General features: G+C 49.8%; 1 protein-coding gene across 1 annotated transcript in view; it reads right to left on the reverse strand.

Moving 5' to 3' along the window:
• Positions 1-21136, reverse strand: part of LOC309326721 (polyunsaturated fatty acid lipoxygenase ALOX15B-like) — a 44981-nt gene that overhangs the window by 4438 nt on the left and 19407 nt on the right. The window contains exons 7-14 of the mRNA XM_081835656.1: positions 19532-19654; positions 15753-15856; positions 13051-13223; positions 11070-11213; positions 5013-5216; positions 4407-4493; positions 2541-2710; positions 2049-2271 (exon numbers count right to left, since the gene is read on the reverse strand). Coding sequence (XP_081691782.1) covers positions 2049-2271; positions 2541-2710; positions 4407-4493; positions 5013-5216; positions 11070-11213; positions 13051-13223; positions 15753-15856; positions 19532-19654 — 1228 coding nt within the window. The remainder of the gene's footprint in view (positions 1-2048; positions 2272-2540; positions 2711-4406; positions 4494-5012; positions 5217-11069; positions 11214-13050; positions 13224-15752; positions 15857-19531; positions 19655-21136) is intronic.

The raw sequence follows: 21136 nt of genomic DNA on the forward strand, positions 1-21136 counted from the left end.
AAACTGAGCAATATAAAGCTGAGCATACTATCAATACAAACCTAGACGGCATTTTAAAAAGCAGAGATATCACCTTGCCAACAAAGGTCCGTATAGTAAAAGCTATGGTTTTCCCAGTAGTGATGTATGGAAGTGAGAGCTGGACCATAAAGAAGGCTGATTGCCAAAGAATGGATGCTTTTGAATTCTGGTGCTGGAGGAGACTCTTGAGAGTCCCATGGACTGCAAGAAGATCAAACCTCTCCATTCTGAAGGAAATCAGCCCTGAGTGCTCACTGGAAGGACAGATCCTGAAGCTGAGGCTCCAAGATTTTGGCCACCTCATGAGAAGAGAAGACTCCCTGGAAAGATGGAGGGCACAAGGAGAAGGGGACGACAGAGGACGAGATGGTGGGACAGTGTTCTCGAAGCGACCAGCATGAGTTTGACCAAACTGTGGGAGGCAGTGGAAGACAGGAGTGCCTGGCGTGCTCTGGTCCAGGGGGTCACGAAGAGTCGGACACGACTAAACAACAACTATCAATATGCGTAGGTGTTATGTACTAAGCTTGGATCCTAGAACAATAGGCAAGTAGGATCCTAGAATGCAACAACTGATTGGCTTGCAGGAAAAGACCAATCAGGCTCCAGGAGGGAAGCAGAATCAGCCAATCAGAAGGGACTCATTGTGTGAATAATGTATATAAAAGCCTGAGGTTTGGGGGGCAATTCAATCACTGTTTACAAGCTGCAAGAAAGAGCATGAAATCACTACAGGACTCCAAGTATATTTCAGTAAGAGATTCTGGAACTAAGTATTTACCATCTCAAAGGCCAGGCTACCCAGAAAAGGCAATCAAGTAAGGCATGATCAGGTATCCTGGCAGACAGGAGAGAAGCAACACACTCAAATTTCTGCTGTAGACCACCTCCTTCTGTGATGTATGTATGATGTTTTGGGGGGGTGTTCTTGGGCTACACGGGAGGCAATTTCAAAAGTCTATATAAGGGCTTGCACACCAATGTTCTGGGTTCCTCTCCTCCCTCCCTGCGTGGGGTCCATGGGGACCCTGTTGCAACAATTCCTTGAATAAAGATCAGGCTTACTAGCTGCTTTGCTTCTCAATATTCTCTGGTCAGCCTCTGTTATTTTCTCCTACCAATAAAGAACCTACATAAGGACTCTCTATAGGCTCTTGGGTACCCCATAAGGGAAAAGGACCAGTTTTTTCTTAGAACAAATTATAATACGTATTTCAGGAGACAAAAGGAATCTTCTGCATTTCCCCAAGAAGAGGCCAAATCTATGCTTTGCTGCTCAAGAGGGGAGTCAATTGCGTGGATGAGGACAGGAAGGTACCATATTTTTCGCTCTATAAGACGCACTTTTCCCCTCCTAAAAAGTAAGGGGAACGATGCCTTGTGAGGAACGGCTAAGGTTGCTGGGCATGTTTAGCCTGGAGAAGAGGAGGTTAAGGGGTGATATGATAGCCATGTTCAAATCTATAAAAGGATGTCACATAGAGGAGGGAGAAAGGTTGTTTTCTGCTGCTCCAGAGAAGCGGACACGGAGCAATGGTTCCAAACTACAAGAAAGAAGATTCCACCTAAACATTAGGAGGAACTTCCTGACAGTAAGAGCTGTTTGACAGTGGAATTTGCTGCCCAGGAGTGTGGTGGAGTCTCCTTCTTTGGAGGTCTTTAAGCAGAGGCTTGACAACCATATGTCAGGAGTGCTCTGATGGTGTTTCCTGCTTGGCAGGGGGTTGGACTCGATGGCCCTTGTGGTCTCTTCCAACTCTATGATTCTAGGATTCTATGTGTGTGCGTCTTCTGGAGTGAATGTAGACTGTGCAGCTATCGCTGAAGCCAGCACAGCAAGAGGGAGAGCTGCTTTCACAGTGCCTCTTGTTGTGAGGCCTTAGGCTGATCCTCCCTCCTCCTTCCTCTTCAAGAACATTTGATTCGGAATGTCCCCCCCCCCTTGTTTTCCTCCTCTAAAAACTAGGTGCGTCTTATGGCTGGGTGCATCTTATAGAGTGAAAAATATGGTAAGTGTGGCCTCTCACCTGACCAGAGTTGACAGCAGCGTGTTGCGCTGAGCAGGTGAAGATAACCATTGTCAAGAACTTGGTTAGCTCCTCCATGGTCTCCAGAGACGAGGGGGCACCGGACGTCTTCCTGTTCTTGAAGGCTTCCTTGAAGATCTCTCGGATCCAGGCCTGGAGTTCCGGGTCGCTCTGGACGCGGCCGTCACTCTTGTAGTAGAACCGGACAAGGCTGGCCACGAACCTGGGACATGAAGAAAGTGCATGCTGGGAGGCCTTGCCAGGCGTCAATCCAAGATGGCAGCTGCCCCACCTCCCAACCAGGTTCGCTCTAGGTCAGCGGTTCTCAACCTGTGGGTCCCCAGATGTTGTTGGACTACAACTCCCATCACCCCTGAGCTCTGGCCTTGCTAGCTAGGGGTGATGGGAGTTGTAGTTCAAAAACATCTGGGGACCCACAGGTTGAGAAAGGCTGCTCTAGGTGTTTACGGCTCCCATCCCTGCCGGCGTCACCTCTCTATGGCGGCCCAAATCTTCAGCCCATCGTCCCGGTAGTGGTAGTTTGCGATGGAGGCGACCCCGCGGGCCGCAATGTCGTCGGGGAGGCAGAGGGAGGCATAAGCCATGCTGTAGGTTCCTTTCCCCACAATGGGCACGATTCCTTTGTAGCCTGCTGAGGTAGCCTGGGGGTGGGGGAAACGGTCAGACGTGAGTATTCAAAGGGTGGGACAGGACAGGGAGAAAAGGCGTTATCTTCAAGCTCCCTTCATTGCGAGAAAACCGGGTCATTAAATTTCGTTCCATTTCCAAATTGTGCTTTGCTTCGCTTTTCTAGATGACAATACTGAAGAAGAAGGGTTGTCGGGCTCAGCCTTAGGGGGCAGGTGAAATAAGTTCCACAGCAAAATAAATTTGCAAGCAAGCCTTTCTCATTCTAAAGATAAAACGTGGGATGCTTTATCTATATTGGTATTCTGAATTACGAGCACCGAAGGATTTAGATGGGAAGCTGGGGTGGGGGGCGTGGGGACCAGACACTAAAAAGTGGAAATTAGCACACTGATTTTGGGTTGTTTGTTTCACTTTTCCTCTCCTTTCGGATCCAAGGATTGTAGACGTAAGAGGATCGTGATGAGAGGGTGAGGCAAATTTTTATACTATATGTTGTTGTTGCTATAAAGTTCTTAGCCGTGGACAATGCTGGATTCTGGTGTAACACATTTAGGTGCATGAGATTTAAGATCCCATGTTCAAAAATGTCCAAGTTGGAGAACAACTTGAGATACATTTCCGAATTTGACCCTTTGGGCGCAGATTTCAAAGAAAATCTGCCAAACTGCAGACAGCATTTTCTGCATGGACATCCATCCCATCGCTTGCTTCTTTGTGCAATTTGAACCGGTGGGAGCAGCTAATCTGGCTGTGGTGCCCCAAGCTAAAGCAGAAAGATGCACATTCTCATTCGGGTCTCAAAATCCATCTCTGAGAGCAGGCAGGAGGATGCACCACGGGGTCAGAGGAGGGGTGGGGTGTGGGCGGTACGCCCTGGGTGTCATCACTGGGGGGGGGGTTACATTCGGCACGCTGCCCGCTCACGACTCCCAAACCTACATTGAGCTGTCAGGAAAAGGGGTGGAGCTACGCCGCCTTGCCGGCAGCCTTCCCCACTTTTCCCTTCGTTTTGAGAGCTCGGGGGAGGTTTGGAAGTCACAGGTGGGTGGCGCACCGTTGCCCCTGCTCCCAGGCTGCCTCCTAGGGGGGAAGCCTCCCCCGAGCTGCCAAAAGGAAGAGGGAAGGGAGTGTTAGTTTCTGTTTGCCCCTGTGCAGTGCTTTGGAGTCACAAGACTCTGTTTACATTCCAGAGACATTCCAGGCTGCTGGAAGTCTCACGGAAGACAGGAGACGGATGTGACGTTACTGGTTCCCTGTTCCTTTGTTGTTCAGTTGCTTTCTGCTCTCACAGAGAGAGGATGATTTCTTTTCTGTCTGCGTAGCTTAGAAAACAAAGCATAGCGATGTAGCCATAAATCTCATCACTTCCGCGTGCTGTTTTGATTCTCTGCGTAACGGGAACATGCCTAGAGGCCTCATCAAAGGCTCAGGTCGTTAATCACGTCGGAGGCGATTCCGGAATATGAGCTTTATCAGCTCGGCAGAAAGAATGGAGATTCCGACAGGGAGGAAGGCTGTTGGCAAAGCGGTGTGGCTCCCTCTTTCCTCGCCCAGGAAGCAGCCCGCCATGGGCGTCTCGCCCCCTGGGGTGCTAGCCCCGCCCCATGGCTCCGCCCCCAGATGCACAGCAGCTAAGCTCCGCCTCTGATGCACCAGACAGACAAGCAAACTCAAAAGGGGGAAAGGGGTCTTCTCTCTCTCTCTTACCAGGTCCATCATCCCACCTTCCATGATGAGCCTGACCCTGGCCAAAGCGTTGATCTGGAGGGTGTATCGGAAGTGTGGGATCAGGAGCTGCAAGGCGGGAAAGAAAACCTGTTTGTTAAGTTGTGGGTGAACATATCAGACGACACAGCGATTCTCCAAACAGCTCTTGTTTATTCACAGGCCAGAACACAACTGAACTGGAGGGTTCAGCCAGCCTGCTTATATAGAGCTCCACTAGAACGCAACAGTAACCGTGTTCTGTAACTATCCAATTGCTGAACATCACTTTCAATCCCTTATTTGCATATGTGGACCAGAGTGAAAACTATCTACAGTATCCCCCTGCTGGGGGGATCCTTTCGTGGGGCACAGATTCTTGTCCTTCGCCCTCAGGCAGCGGTGTGCCCCTCCACCCTCATCCCGCCAGCACTTTCGAAGATGGAGTCGCTCCCGTTCGACCTTTGGGTTTCCCAGGGGCTGCCGCAACGGCAGGAGGGGGAGGGTCCAGCGAAACCTTTTCCTTGCCTTTCCTCACTTGGCTGTGCGAACCCTAATGTGACCCTAGGGCCGGACGCTGTTCCTTCCCCACCCTCGCCGCCGACGTACCTTGAAGACCGGGTGGCACAACGGCAGATGCCTCAGAGTGCAGATAGCAAAGACCTCGGCCACCAGGTGTGTCTGGAGCAGGTGGGAGATGTTCTGGTGGACGTGGAAGTCGGCGTTGCGGACCCACATTTTAGCCAGGGTCCAGTCCCACACGGAGTCGCTGGGGAGGAAGATGGGGTTGCTGGGGCCTGGAGTTTGTCTCAGCTGAGGGAAAGAAGGAGAGGAGCTGGTGATGGGGTGGTTGGGGTGGCTGAGGAGAGAGGGTGCGGCAACAGGTTGGGAAATGCTCCCCCTCCAGCAGGTTTGGGGTTTGAGCCAAAGTGGCTACAGTGGTGCCTCGCAAGACGAAATTAATCCGTTCCGCAAGTCTCTTCGTCTTGCAGTTTTTTCGTCTTGCGAAGCACGGCTATTAGCGGCTTAGCGGCTATTAACGGTTTAGCGGCTTAGCGGCTATTAACGGCTTAGCGGCTTTAAGAAAAAGGAAAAAAACTCGCAAGAACTCGCAAGACATTTCGTCTTGCGAAGCAAGCCCATAGGGAAATTTGTCTTGCGAAGCACCTCAAAAAACGGAAAACTCTTTCATCTAGCGAGTTTTTCGTCTTGCGAGGCATTCGTCTTGCGGGGCACCACTGTACTTTCTTTGCCAGAGCACGTTGTGTCAGAGATAACGATCTTTGGAGCTTGACCGTTGAGCCGTGGCCTCTGATAGCTTTACGATCCCAATCAGTCATTTGCAGCGTCCGGCACGCTTCTTTCTCAGCTGCGCAACAAATTCTGCTGTCTCTTTAGCCACGGCTTAGCAGAGTAGCATACAGCGGTGTAAAACAGTCTTTTTCTCCCTTTTCTCCATGCAAGCATACACAGACAGGTTCGTCTATTTACAGCTCTTTATTGAAACATTTGTCCATCACTGCTTGCAGCCATCTCTCTCTCTCTCTCAAACACACAGAGAAAACATGTCCGTCTCTCTCAAGACACAGAGAGAACAACAAGTACAGTCTCCTCCCAGACTCCTCCCAGCTTCGACAGCTGACGTCAGAAAGTGACGCACAGCTCAGAACACTTAACCAGTTAAGTTCTGAACTCTCACACACCCCCTTGCGTTGCTTTCTGACAAGACCTGTGTAACATCTTCAGCAACACCCTGTGAGATCAATCCCTTCCCCAATGCCTTGCGCCCTACCTTGGCGTACCTGTTAGGCATCTGTGGAATCACCTCACAACTCTCAGAATCGCACTGTGCGAAACTTACCCACGTACCTGTGGCCTGGTACCTCTCAGGTGGAATACCCTTGGTTGTGCGACTGGATCGCCTAGGCACAAACTCTGGTGTTTCCTCTGGCTCACTGTCACCAGCAGATGTGTCCTCTGCATCACAGGATTCCCCCTCTGACTTAAAGCGTCTTCGAATCCTCTCCATTACACTTACAGGAGAACTAGGCTCACTCTTGGGCTGTCCTTTTCTAACAACTTGTGGAGACGCCCCACCCTGCTCCTGACCCTGGTCAGTGACCTGATCGTCATCAGCAGACTCAGCCTCTTCTTCCTCCTCAACAGAACTGTCCTCTGGATCAGAGAGACATTCTGAAAGAACATCACGCTGTGCAGAAATCTTTGGCCTTTCATCCTGCTCAAAGAACTCAGCGTGTTTACTGATCAGCACCTTACTCTGATCACCTGACGGGTAAGCAAATCTCCATGCACGAGCGTCTGGCTCATACCCACAGAAGATCATTTTCTGGACTTTGGCTCCATCTGGCCCTTGCAAAGCCTTAGGCACAGGGACAACCGCAGGAGATCCAAACTTGCGCAGAAAGTGAACCTGGGGTTTTCTGCCATTCAACAAAGAATACGGTGTGTCACCTACCAGTGAGTTGTAGACACGATTCCAGGTGAAAGACACACATCGGATTCCCTCCAGCCAAAACTTTGGAGGTAACCTAGCTTCCGTCAGCATCACCTGTGCAGCCTTAACCAGAGCTTCACTCCTCAGCTCTGCCACCCCCCTCTTACTGGGTGAAGTAACTGTGTGACGTATCCTTCTTTTGTGAAAGAACTGCTGCAAAGCAGAACCAGTGTACCTAGCATTTCTGTCACTGACGATTGCTTGCACCTTGGTGGAGAACCTTAGTTCCACCCCCTCAATCCAGCTCTTGATCAGCTGTGCTGCATCCTCCCTGGATTTGAGGCCGTGAGTCCAGGTGCTCTGCGAAAAATCATCCTGAAACGTTAGCAGATACCTGGCCCCCCCTAGACTCTGTTCCTTGACAGAATTGAACAGATCTATGTGTACCAGCTGAAAAGGTTTAGTGGTTACCCGTTCCACCTTTGGGTAACTGCACCCTTTCACCTTTGCCTGCTTGCAAGTGGTGCAACTAATGGCACGTCCACAATCCCTAATTTTACACCCTCTGGTAACCTCAGGAAGCACTTGCAGTTCCTCTACAGAACTATGATTGGTCCTCTGATGCCATGCACAAGCACAAGTAACATGAGCGGGAATTGTAGCACGCTGCGCCTGTGCTCTCTCAACCTTCCCCTCACCCCTAAGAGACGTTTTAAGAACGAAAAGATCATTCTGCCCCTTCTTAACCTTGGCAAGTACCCTCTCCCCTTTGGAGATTGTGCAGACATCATCCTGGAAACAAACCTGAAACCCTTTTTTCAACAAATAAGGCACAGATAACAAACAGTGATGCACCTCTGGGACAATACAAAACTCCATCCTTTCCTGCAAAACAGAAAAATAGGCATTAGCACACTTATAAGTCTGTCCCTGTCCTTTTGGAACTGCCGTGCAATTCCACATCTCGACTGCAGGTGTCTCTGGAACCATGTTGCGGTTAGCTGTAGAGTCGATGACAAAGCTAAGTTCGGAATTTTCCACACAGCTGTTCTCAAACAAGGCCATGCAGGCAGTTGTTTGAAAAGACTCTTCCTGTTGTTTACCACGACGCCCACCTGCACGTCTTCCTGCCTGGCCAGTCTTGTTGCCATGGAAACTCGCCTGGTTCCCATGAGAAGTGTCCTTGAAAACATCCTGTCTTGGCTCTGTGCTCCGGTGGGGGCAACTGCGACGCAAATGGTCTGGTGAATTACAGATGTAGCAACGACGAACAAACAAGGCCTGGACCGTGCATTCCGCTGGCCTGGCTCCGCCCTTACTCCCAGAGCTCCCGGTGCCAGCTTTGCCCTCCTTCTGGCGTCGTAATTCTTCATCCTGCAAACGTCCTGCCACATAATTCAGAGTCAAATTCTGGGGATCCATTGACTCCAGAGTTAGACACAGATTGTCATAACTCTTGTCCAGAGAGCTGAGCAGAATGTACACCTTCAGCTCCTCTGAAAAGTTGACTTGTAACAGTCTCAGCTGATTAAAAACAGCTATCATATCAGTTACGTGCTTTCTGATACTATCCCCAGGACGTAACTTCATCTCAAACAAGCGTCTGGTAGTGTGTATCTTTGCCCCAGCAGTGGTTCTGTGGTGCACCCTTTCCAACGCTTGATAGGCTTCACACGCATTCTCCAGCCCCTCTACCAAAGGCAGCTGTGAGCCATCCAAGCTCAACACAATAGCTCCTAGAGCTTTGTGATTGCGTCTCTGTGAGGCGTGGGCATTCTGGATATCAGCCGCTGTGGCTTGAGGCCCCGGTGTGGGTAAAGGGGGTGCCTGCACAGCCTCCCACAGCCCCTTCGCCACCAGCCATGCCTTCAGCCTCCTGGACCATTCTTCCCAGTTCTGGCCGTTCAATTTTTCGAATGGGGCGGACCACGATTCATGGCTGTCTGCCATCCTCTCCCGTTCTCCCAAGGTGCCCCACAAGCTGTACTTACTCAGTACCAGCTGATTCCGGCTCCTGTACGTGGAGAGACGGCTTAGCTGCTCCGGCTAACCCTTCCGTGGAGGAACGATTTCAGCTGCTCCCAGCTTTTAGCTCTGTCTCTCAGCAGCTCTCTTGCCTCTCAGAAGCAGGCAAAAACTCCCTCTGCTTCCCAGCATCAGGCTAGACTCATGGAATGCAGCTTCCAACCTCCGGCTAGCTTCCGTGCGGACTTCAAAGCATTCCAGTGGCTCAATTCCGACTGTTTTACGAGCGTTGACTGACCTTCCATAACCTGTCAGAGATAACGATCTTTGGAGCTTGACCGTTGAGCCGTGGCCTCTGATAGCTTTACGATCCCAATCAGTCATTTGCAGCGTCCGGCACGCTTCTTTCTCAGCTGCGCAACAAATTCTGCTGTCTCTTTAGCCACGGCTTAGCAGAGTAGCATACAGCGGTGTAAAACAGTCTTTTTCTCCCTTTTCTCCATGCAAGCATACACAGACAGGTTCGTCTATTTACAGCTCTTTATTGAAACATTTGTCCATCACTGCTTGCAGCCATCTCTCTCTCTCTCTCAAACACACAGAGAAAACATGTCCGTCTCTCTCAAGACACAGAGAGAACAACAAGTACAGTCTCCTCCCAGACTCCTCCCAGCTTCGACAGCTGACGTCAGAAAGTGACGCACAGCTCAGAACACTTAACCAGTTAAGTTCTGAACTCTCACACGTTGTGTTTATGTTGGGGGAAGCCAAACTACTCCACTGCCAGCAGCCTCAAATACGGAGGAGACTGAGGCCACATTCCATTCAAGCGCTACGATACCCCTTTAAACAGCCATGGCTTCCCTCAAAGGATTTTGGGAGCTGTAGTTTGCTAAATGTGCCGAGAGTGGTTGGGAGACCCCCCCCCTACAAATCCCAAGAGGTATTGGTTGTCAAGCCACTCTGAGAATTGTATCTCTGTGAGGGGAATAGGGGTCTCTTCACAATTCCCAACACCTTTGACAAACTACAGTGGTACGTCGGGTTACAGACGCTTCAGGTTAAAGACTCCGCCCACCCAGAAATAGTACCTCGGGTGAAGAACTTTGCTTCAGGGTGAGAACAGAAATCGTGCTCCGGCGGTGCAGCAGCAGCAGGAGGCCCCCTTAGCTAAAGTGGTGCTTCAGGTTAAGAACAGTTTCAGGTTAAGAACGGAACTCCGGAATGAATTAAGTACTTAACCCGAGGTACCACTGTACAGCTCTCACAATCCTTTGAGGGAAGCCATAGCTGTTTGGTATCATATTGTTTTGGATGCATGCTGTGGATGAGGCCTGAGAGAGAAAGAACGGTAGGCATGAGCAAAAGGAGGAGGAAAGGAGATGTTTTGGAGAGAAGCGTTCCTTCTTGTCTTTGAAAGCCTTCCTCTCACCATCTTACTTATTCCACGCGGTTCCTCCGGCTGATGGGGCCAATTTGGCCACGGGACGCCAGTGGCCAACCTCTACCATAAAGCAAGGGATACGGGTGGCTGTGTGGGTTAAACCACAGAGCCTAGGACTTGCCGATCAGAAGGTCAGCGGTTCAAATCCCCGTGACGGGGTGAGCTCCAGTTGCTCGGTCCTAGCTCCTGCCAACCTAGCAGCTGGAAAGCACGTCAAAGTGCAAGTAGATAAATAGGTACCACTCTGGCGGGAAGGTAAACGGCGTTTCCGTGAGCTGCTCTGGTTCGCCAGAAGCGGCTCAGTCATGCTGGCCACATGACCCGGAAGCTGTACGCTGGCTCTCTCGGCCAGTAAAGCAAAATGAGCGCCGCAACCCCAGAGTCGGTCACGACTGGACCTAATGGTCAGGGGTCACTTTACCTTCACCTTCAGAAAGCAGGTATGGGAATGCATGTCTGAATGGTTCCACACTTGTGGGAAACAAGTACAGTCGTACCTTGGAAATCGAATGAATCTATTCCAGAAGTCCATTCAACTTCCAAAACGTTCGGAAACCAAAGCGTGGCTTCTGATTGGCTGTAGGAAGCTCCTGCAGCCAATCGGAAGCCCCGACCAATAAAGCGAGATGAGCGCAACAACCCCAGAGTCGTCCGCGACTGGACCTAATGGTCAGGGGTCCCTCTACCTTTACCCTAAAGCAACAGAGGAGGACTTGGAAGGCCTGTGGCCAGAGAGTCAGGGAGTGGGCTTCAATGGGCTCAATTCTGACGTCGTGCCATGCTTACCTGGCTGGTTGCTTACCTGGATAGCTATGGGGAGGAGCTCCCCGGAAGGTGTCTGGTGCAGGAGGCAGAGAGGGTCCGCCATGTACTGCCGCTGCCCTTGAATCGTGTTCGTCGGGATGCCCTGCAGGATCTTGTAATCCACGATGTAAATGTTCCCTTTCTTTTAGGGTCAGGGAGGAAGAAAAAACAAGAGCTAGTTTGTGTCATCACTGCGCGATGGAAATAAGCTAGCCCAAAGCGGCATGATAAGAACGCGAGGAGGTAAGAGTCTAGTCTGGCCCATCTGGTCCGGCATCCTGCTTGCCACAATGGCCAACCGGAGGCCTCTTCTGGGAAACCTGAAAGCATTACCTGAGCCCCAAAGTGCTTTCCACTTGTGTGGTTTCCAGAAAATGGTGCTCAGAAGCACTCCAGCCACAGCGGGAGCGCATGGCCACGAGGGTCAGTAGCCACTGATGCAGGTCGCCCACATTGTGGGGGTTAGGTGGGATTGATATGAGGAATTATGAAAAATGGAGCACACCATTGTGTCAGCGATGAAAGCATTGCTTTGACTGGGCTTGGGCCATTTGACATGAGTTCTGATTCAATCCCACAAGCCTCTGCATCTCTGTCCATGTTCTCTACTGTCCATTTTCTACGCCTGACAGGCACGTGTAAGCATTCTAAAACACAGACCGGTTGCTTCACCAGGCATCCTGGGTCATAAAGATAGAAGGTAGCCTTGATGTAGCTTTTGTTAGTTTTGTTAATCTAATAATAATTTATTATTTATACCCCGCCCATCTGGCTGGGTTTCCCCAGCCGCTCTGGGCGGCTTCCAACAAAACACTAAAATACAATAACTTATTAAACATTAAAAGCTTCCCTAAAGAGGGCTGCCTTCAGATGTCTTCTAAAAGTTTGGTAGTTGTTTTTCTCTTTGACATCTGGTGGGAGGGCGTTCCACAGGGCGGGTGCCACCACCGAGAAGGCCCTCTGCCTGGTTTCCTGTAACTTGGCTTCTCATAGTGAGGGAACACCAGAAGGCCCTCGGCACTGGACCTCAGTGTCCGGGCAAAACGATGGAGGTGGCGATGCTCCTTCAGGTATACTGGACTGAGGCCGTTTAATCTTAGGGCCAGGAAGAGAGTTCAGGAAGAGAGTTCATAAGGAGATGTTAAATACTACCTCTGGGGTTTGCTAAATGCATCCCTCCTTGATTCCTGTTTTATTTAGCCTAAAACATGTATGCATGCTCAAAGTAGTCTTTGTAGTTAAAAGGATTTCTCTGATCTAACTTTGTACCCACGTGGTAGGTTTTTTTAAATGCTCAGAGGACATCTGATTGATTCTTACAAGTGCTGTGTTAAAAGCTCTTTTGTTAATAAAAGGGACCTGCGCCAGGGTGTAACAGATTACGGTGATCCCCCGCAAGACGAATGCCTCAAGACGAAAAACCCACTAGACGAAAGGGTTTTCCGTTTTGGAGGCGCTTCGCAAAACGAATTTCCCTATGGGCTTGCTTCGCAAGACGAAATGTCTTGCGAATTCCTGCGGGTTTTTTTCCCTTCCCCCCCTTTTTCTAAGCCGCTAAGCCGCTTATCCGCTTATCCGCTAAAAGCCGCTAAAAGCCACTAAACCGCTAATAGCGCTAATCCGCTAAGCCGTCAATGGGCTTGCTTCGCAAGACGAAAAAACCGCTAGACAAAGAGAATCGCAGAACGGATTCTTTTCGTCTTGCGAGGCACCACTGTATTATTGGCACTTCCTCCCAGAGTCTGGCTGGCCAAGCCTCGTGTGTATTTTATTAATCAGGGTCCAATCCTTCCTTGCCTTTGGAACGCAACACACATCCCCTTGGATGGGAGATGTTTTCTCTGGCTGCTAAGATGCAGCCAGCTTTGGCAGGTGGGACATCCCAGCCGTCTCTTGAGACAAGTTTGGAGCCTATTTTGCTGTGGAAATAGGCAGCGGCTATTCACTCGGAGAAGCAAGGGGTGAAAGAATTTAGTCACCTGGATTTCCTCTTGTAGGGTGGTGGATGTCCCGAGAGACGCGGCAACCATCTCCTGGGTCACGGGGAAATTGCCTAGGACCTGGGTGCATTTCTTGATCACCACGGGGTTGACGCCGTTGAGATACTGGGAGCCGAAGAAAGCGTCTTCTTGCCAGTGGTCGGCAACGTACTCTGGGGACGTAGAGAAGCTTCTTAAAAGACTCTCCAAGTCTGGGGAGGTGCTGTTTAGAAAACCACTTCCACCCTGCAAAGGAGGTGGTGTTGTGGGCTTCACGCCCTCACCACCCGCGTGGCAGCTAGTGCTCAGCCTCCGTGCAATTGAGGGAATCCCCGGACGCGTCATCCCCTGGACAGCCAATTGGCTGGCTCGGGGGGGGGGCGTGGCCTGCCCTATTTAATGCAGGGGCGACTGGGGATCTCCCTCTTTTGCTGCCTCCAGCTGCTCCTGTTTCCCACCCTCCGGCCCTTTAAGGTTTTCGTCCTTGAGCTTGCTATGGACCTTGGTTGGTCGCCGTTGCGGTTGGCCTGGTAGGATTTTTTTCCCACTTGGCAACATAGCTGTCAACTTGCAGATTTGAAAATCAGGGACCAGCAGCCTCGAAAATAAGGGATCAGCAGCCCAAATAAGGGATTTTCAGAGCACAGGTATGTTCAACTTCTGAGCCCCTCTGAGCCAAAGGCAGAAAGCCCAGCCAGCAGCCAAACAAAGCCTCAAGCGGTGGTTCCCACAGCGCAGCAACCCGGCAAGGGAAACCCCCGTCACCTCTCCGCTGGGAAACTCCTTTATCCCAGCGCCGTGTCCTGCTGCCGTCCCTTTTTGATGATGTCCCTTAATTTCCCGGGTTTCAAAGGAAGCAGCTCCTCTCCCTCCCTCCCTCCCTGCCGGCCAGGGAGGAGGGAGGCTCCAACTGTGTTGCTTGGCTGCGTTGCTCACCCAATAAGGAGTCTAAGAACGACTGGGGGGTGGAGCTTGCATGCCTTGTGCCAATCAAATTGGCCGCGTTGCCTGGGGACTCGCCTTTGCTCAGCGCTTCCCAGCGGAGAGGGGACGGTGGTTTCCCTTCCTGCATCCCCTTTGCCGGGTTGCTGCGCTGTGGGAACCACCGCTTGAGGCTTCGTTTGGCTGCTGGCTGGGCTTTCTGCCTTTGGCTCAGAGGGGTTCAGAAGTTGAACACACCTGTGCTTGAAAATCCCTTATTTTGGCTGCTGATCCCTTATTTTCGAGGCTGCTGGTCACTTATTTTCAAATCTGTAAGTTCACAGCTATGCCCAGAGTCTTGCTGGCCAAGCCCTGTGTCTATTTTAATAATCAGGGTCCAGTCCTTTCCTTTGCCTTCAGAATGCAACAGAGAGCTTGTTGCAGCAGGAGGGGGAGACACCCCTGACTCTTCACCAGCCAGACCCATCTCTTGGCCTCCCTTGGCCTCCCTCCTCTGCAGCCTCCACTCCTGCCTCCGATTCTAGACTGCTATCTGCCACATCCTCTCCCTGCTCACTAAGCCCTGTTGCCTCTTCAGCTTCCAACACCATCTCTACCCAGTCTGCTCCCTCTTCTCCCTCTGACCACTCAACAATGTCCCACCACCACTCCCCTGGCCCTGAGCCATCTTCCCTTGGGCAGCTGGTGACCCCCACCACTCCTCTGCATCTAACCAGTTTGTGACAGAAGAGCCTGGCCGCTGGCTCAGGCCCAGAGGCTCACCTAGCCCAGCATCCTGTTCGCCCAGTGTCCAAGCAGATGGAAAGCCCGAAAGTTGAGCACAACAACACTCTGCCTGTTTGCGATTTGAAGCACACCGCCTGCAGCACTGGGCAATATTTGGCAGGGTCCTGTTTCCTCCTCAACTGTGCCCAGAAGCCTTCTGAGAAACAGGAACCCTTGGACTATGTCTGAACATTTTTTAACCTTGCAGGGCTCATGTACTTGTATCGGTGACAAGCTAGGTCTGAATCTGGGAGAGGAAGCTACGCACTCAATCTAGCTCCTTTCCTGGAAAGGCTACACCTGTTGAATTTTGGCCTGCAGAAATCTGCAAGGCGGGGAAGGGCTGTGGCATCTCCTTTGCACACTGAAGGTCCCAAGTTGAGTCTCTAACGGCATTTCCATTAAAGGTAAAGGGACCCCTGACCATTAGGTCCAGTCGCGGCCGACTCTGGGGTTGTGGCGCTCATCTCGCTTTATTGGCCGAGGGAGCCGGCGTACAGCTTCCGGGTCATGTGGCCAGCATGACTAAGCCGCTTCTGGCGAACCAGAGCAGCGCACGGAAACACCGTTTACCTTCCCGCCGGAGCAGTCCCTATTTATCTACTTGCACTCTGACATGCTTTCAAACTGCTAGGTTGGCAGGAGCAGGGACCGAGGAACGGGAGCTCACCCCGTTGCAGGGATTCGAACCACCGACCTTCTGATTGGCAAGTCCTAGGCTCTGTGGTTTAACCCACAGCGCCACCCGTGTCCCTTAACGGCATCTTCATTAGGGGTCTGGAATTTCCTGTGCCTGAAAACCTGGAGTGTTGCTGCCAGTTAGTTTAGACAATATTGAGCTAAATGGAACCATGGTATACAGCAGATTCCCACGTCCCAAAGATCCTGGCTGCTCCTCCTTCAAATGTGCCTGTTCTATCCTGGGCAAATTGCTTCAATCGTTTCTAAGAACGTCATATTTGATACCGCTCGTTCATGCGCAAAGAGGCTCCTACCGGAAACGGGGGTCTTGTTGAACCAGAAAACCTTTCGGATGTCTTCCATTTTCTTCCAAGACTCCTGGCAGTCCATGAACCCCTTCAGCTTCACCTCCATCAGTCTACAGGAATCACAGAATCGTAAGAGTCAGAAGGGACACCAGAGGGTCATCTAGTCCAACCCCGTGTGGTGTGGGGAGAAGGGGGGGGAGAGAAGAATGGGCGACAGCTGAGGACCATGGAGCTGAGTGCTAACAGCTGCTGCTTGTTGCAGGAATTTACATATAGGTTGGGGGGGGGGTTGCCCCTCCAGCAGATATCATGCACATGCAGCCCACTACCAAAACCAGCACAATCACTTTTGTGACTTTTGTGATTTGTCCCCACAAAACACCCCATCACAGTTTCTTCCTATCTATTCAAAGGGCCTCTGCTGCACAACACCAAATGTAACAATTCACTGATAAATGCATCTCTGTACTGGCTCACTGGGAAAACTTCAGAAATTCATATAGACAAGTGAGCTCAGCTCCTCAGCAGCCCCTCTGCCTGAGTGATAATCCTTGGCCTCCTGATACCTGAGTGCCAGACAGGTAGCCATTCCAGAAATAACAAACCCAGATGAAGACAAAAGGGTGTGATTCACTTGGCTGGGAAACAGGGAAATGTAAAGATCTCTTTTGTTTCACTTGATGGGTGTTTGGTGGAGGGCAAGAGGAACCATGGGGCAGGGTCCAGGATGCTCAGATTCCTGCCACCACACCTCCCCTTTCATGATGTAACCGTGATGTATAAGTGATGTAGTTTGGGGGGGGGGTGTAACATGAGGATTAAAGGTAAAGGGACCCCTGACCATTAGGTCCAGTTGTGACCGACTCTGGGGTTGCAGCGCTCATCTCGCTTTACTGGCCGAGGGAGCCGGCGTACAGCTTCTGGGTCATGTGGCCAGCAGGACTAAGCCGCTTCTGGCCAACCAAAGCAGCACACGAAAACACTGTTTACCTTCCTGCTGCAGCGGTCCCTATTTATCTACTTGCACTTTGACGTGCTTTCGAACTGCTAGGTGGGCAGGAGCAGGGACAGAGCAATGGGAGCTCACCTTCTGATCGGCAAGTCCTAGGCTCTGTGGTTTAACCCACAGCGCCACCCGTGTCCCAACATGGGGATTAGCAGCTAATAAAACTTTGGGTTCTCTTTTGTAGGGGCTTCCATCTTGTTCCACCTGGTGGCAGGTGGGAGTCCTGTCGCGACAGTCTTCAATAAAGACCAAGCCTACTGGCTGTTGTTTTGCTCTGGCATTTCTGGCTGGTGTCCTTGTTTTTTTGTCCAAGGGAGCCCTCAGATTTCTTCATAGCAATTATCTGCTGCTTCATAGCAAAGAGTTACAGATAGGTAGCCGTGTTGGTCTGCCATAGTCAAAACAAAATAAAAAAATTCCTTCCAGTAGCACCTTAAAGACCAACTAAGTTAGTTCTTGGTATGAGCTTTCGTGTGCATGCATGTGTATCTGAAGAAGTGTGCATGCACACGAAAGCTCATACCAAGAACTAACTTAGTTGGTCATAGCAAAGAATTAACAACGAGGGAATGGGGGCAGCTGGAGATCAGCTTACTAGGAATGTGGCTGGTCCTCAAACGGCAATCCTTTGCTTTCGGCATTGCAAATTACCACCCTGTCTTGCTGGCTGAACTGGAAACGGGGGCTGCTATCTTAGCTCAGGTCCCCTTGCGAAAGAGACCTTGGGGGAGGAATCTCGCTGGCAAAGTAGCACAGCATGCCTGTTTGCACAGTGACGGTCAGTGAAGTGTTTTCGGACTTTGGACTTAAATTGCAGAGTTGGAAGGGACCCCCAGGGCTCATCTAGTCCAACCCCCTTCGATGCAGGAGACGGTCCACATGCATTATTCCATCACATGACTTCAAACTGCGGTAAGGCAGCCCTGCCGGGTGTTATTTTTTTTGGGGGGGGGAGAGGAGGGTTATTTTCATTCTGCTGAGTGGGGCCCCGGACTCCTGCCCTCAAAGGCCTGTCCGTTTTGGTTTCCTCTCGTGAAAATTCAAGAGAAAATTCAACGTTCAGTGTGGTGCAATGGTGTCAAGACCAGGACCTGAGAAACCAGGGTTCGGATCCCTACGAGGCAGTTACACTGGGCGTAAACTTGGGCCAGTCACTGCCTCTCTCAGCCTAGCCTACATCACAGGGTTGCTGTGGAAATTAAATAATAATAATAATAATAATAATAATAATAATAATAATAATAATTTATTATTTATACCCCGCCCATCTGGCTGGGTTTCCCCAGCCACTCTGGGCGGCTTTCAACAAAACACTAAAATACAATAACCTATTAAACATTAAAAGCTTCCCTAAACAGGGCTGCCTTCAGATGTCTTCTAAAAGTTTGGTAGTTGTTGTTCTCTTTGTTATCTGGTGGGAGGGCGTTCCACAGGGTGGGTGCCACTACCGAGAAGGCTCTCTGCCTGGTTCCCTGTAATTTGGCTTCTCGCAGGGAGGGAACCGCCAAAAGGCCCTCGGCGCTGGATCTCAGCGTCCGGGCAGAATGATGGGGGTGGAGACGCTCCTTCAGGTCTACTGGGCCTTTGAGGCCGTTTAGGGCTTTAAAGGTCAGCACCAACACTTTGAATTGTGCTCGGAAACATACTGGGAGCCAGTGTAGGTCTTTCAAGACCGGTGTTATATGGTCTTGGCGGCCGCTCCCAGTCACCAGTCTAGCTGCCGCATTCTGGATTAGTTGTAGTTTCCGGGTCACCTTCAAAGGTAGCCCCACATAGAGCACATTGCAGTAGAGATAACTAGAGCATGCACCACTCTGGCGGTGAATGCTTAATAATAATAATAATAATAATAATAATAATAATAAATTTTATTTATTCCCTGCCAGAGCGGGGCTCAGGGCGGCTAACACCAATACAATTTCAGTAAAAACATAATATGAAAAAAGAAAAAAAATTAAAATCCAGGTTAAAATGCAATTTAAAATGCAGCCTCATTTTAAAAGTCAAAACCATAAGGGGAGGGAAACATAAGGGCCATAAATGAGGAGGGGGAGAAGAACCACAAAGCCCATCTTGAGCTCATTGGAGAAGAAGGTGGAATATAAGCACAACAACCAATTTTTAAATGCATAATGCACTCTTTTTAAAACAAAACAAAATGCAGTTCCCTCCAATATAATGCATTTTTTGTGTGCTATTGTCATTCTTATGCCCACTTTCCCCTCGTAAATGCATGTTTGCGTACATTATTAGGGCCACTACCCTAGAAAATTTGGGATGCTTTTCTTCCTCTGACTGCAGCCGCCCTCCTGTTTTGCAAAGAAGTGAGAGTCGCATTGGTTGCTGCAATGCCAATTTTACTTCTGGACCTGCCCACCCACTGGCCTGCGGCCCTCGGAAAGTTGCTGAAGACTGGATGTGGCCCTCAGGCTCGGAAAAAAATTCCCTCCCTGCCCTTGCCTCGGTTGCAAAAGGAACGATAGCAATGGCGATAACCAGCTGCGATAACCCCTGTTCACCGATTCCAGTGTGTGGCAAAGCATCGCAGCTCAGGACCCAAAAGGGAGCAGACCAGCTTGTTCGACACCCAAAAGTCAAGGCAGATAAACAGCCGGTCAGATCCTGACTGCCAAATAAATAAATATATATATATATATTATTTATATCCTGCCCTCCCCAGCCGAAGCCGGGCTCAGAGTGGCTAACAGCAATAAAAGTAACACAACACTCTAACATCGATTCAAAATCAATGCTGGCTTCCTCAGCTTATCGGACTCACGTGAGCTTTGACCGCAGGAGAAAAGTGCTGAGCTTGGTAAAGGAAAACTTCACGTTGGTGTTCAGCTCCTCGATGTTTTCCACAGCCAAGCAGTGAGGCATCCCTGGCGCAAATTCTGCCCACCTGTTTTTTAAAATCAAGATTTCAATGGGGAGAAGTTTGTTTTGTTTGTTTGTTTTTATTATTTTTTGAAAAGTTTTTATTGTTAACATAATTCAGCGTTAATACACACATATTGCGAATATACAAACATACAAAGATACATTTCATACAGTCCTTAAAAATGTTCAAACATACCTACACTCAATCCCACAGGTACAGTAATTCCTTTTTCCATCACCACCCACCACCCCTCACCCCACCTTCCAATCTACTCAATTGCAATTTCTTTCCACTTCTATTACTTTCTTTCACACACCTTTAACGCAATTTCATGCTTCTTTTTGTATCACACATTGCTATCCATCTTATTTAGTATTCCATTATTTAAAACGGAACTTGTTTATTCTAATAAGAGTTCTGATTTTTCAAGAGGGTTTTTGCAAGTATCCTTTAAACACTTTCCAGTCCCTATCTATCTTCTCTTTTGAGATCCTTCCAATTTCTCCCATTGTTTTGGATATATTGTAGTACTCCAATAGTTTGGCAAGCCACTCTATTTTTGTCGGTATAATACCGCTTTTCCAATTTTCCACTTTATTGGGAATAGTGCCAGGAAGTCTAAAGGAAGAAGAAAAGACATTATATTTATTTGCAACAGTAGCCGCAAGGCTATTGACTGCGAAAAATTGGAAAAATTGGGAAAGTGTTTGTTTGTTTTAAAATCTCTCGCATCTGGTTTCTGCCGCTTCAGAATGCAGGTGAGAGACCCTGTGTTGGAACGGCCCTCGGTTCGAAATAAAGGCATGGCGTCTGCAACAAATTGTTGCAGCGTGGGGCGTTCGTGCCTGCCATCCCAGTCATTCGGCCCCCATTTCCCCTCCAGCCTGGTTTTCTATCCCCACGCCGGTAATATATGCATTATCAACTGAATATCTGGCACTTGGCCTAGCTGTGCCCAGGCTGGAGGAGTTAGCTACCGCTCTGCGCAGGCTCCTAGACCTCATTGAGGATAAAGTTTGTTTTCCCACTAATCTTGTTGTAGTGGGTTCATGCGAAACAGCAGAAGACGAGATACCCTCTACAATAGCAAACCCCCTCCGAGTGTCCCTGTTTTCCAGGGGCAGTTCCGGATTTATAGAAGCCGTACTGGTTTTTAATTTGATCCCAGAATGTCTTGCTCTCCCTTAGGACAGGGGTGTACAACTTCCAAGAGACTGCGATCTACTCCCACTATAAATAAACTGGCACTGATCTACCCATTGGATTGACCAGAGTTTTTTTAGGGGGGGGGATCAATCGATGGAGATCACATGATCAACCAGGATCGAACAGGGACAGCTCGCGATCAACTGGTAGATTAGTAACTTATACAACCTTTAGAAGACATCTGAAGGCAGCCCTGTATAGGGAAGTTTTTTAATGTTTAATGTTTTATTGTGTAGCTGGGGCAACTCAGGTGGGCGAGGTATAAATAAATATTATTATTACTGAATGAAAAGGTAA

This window comes from Podarcis erhardii (genome assembly GCF_964252035.2).
Source record: "Podarcis erhardii genome assembly, chromosome: 13".
In the NCBI taxonomy this organism is placed as follows: Eukaryota; Metazoa; Chordata; class Lepidosauria; order Squamata; family Lacertidae; genus Podarcis; species Podarcis erhardii.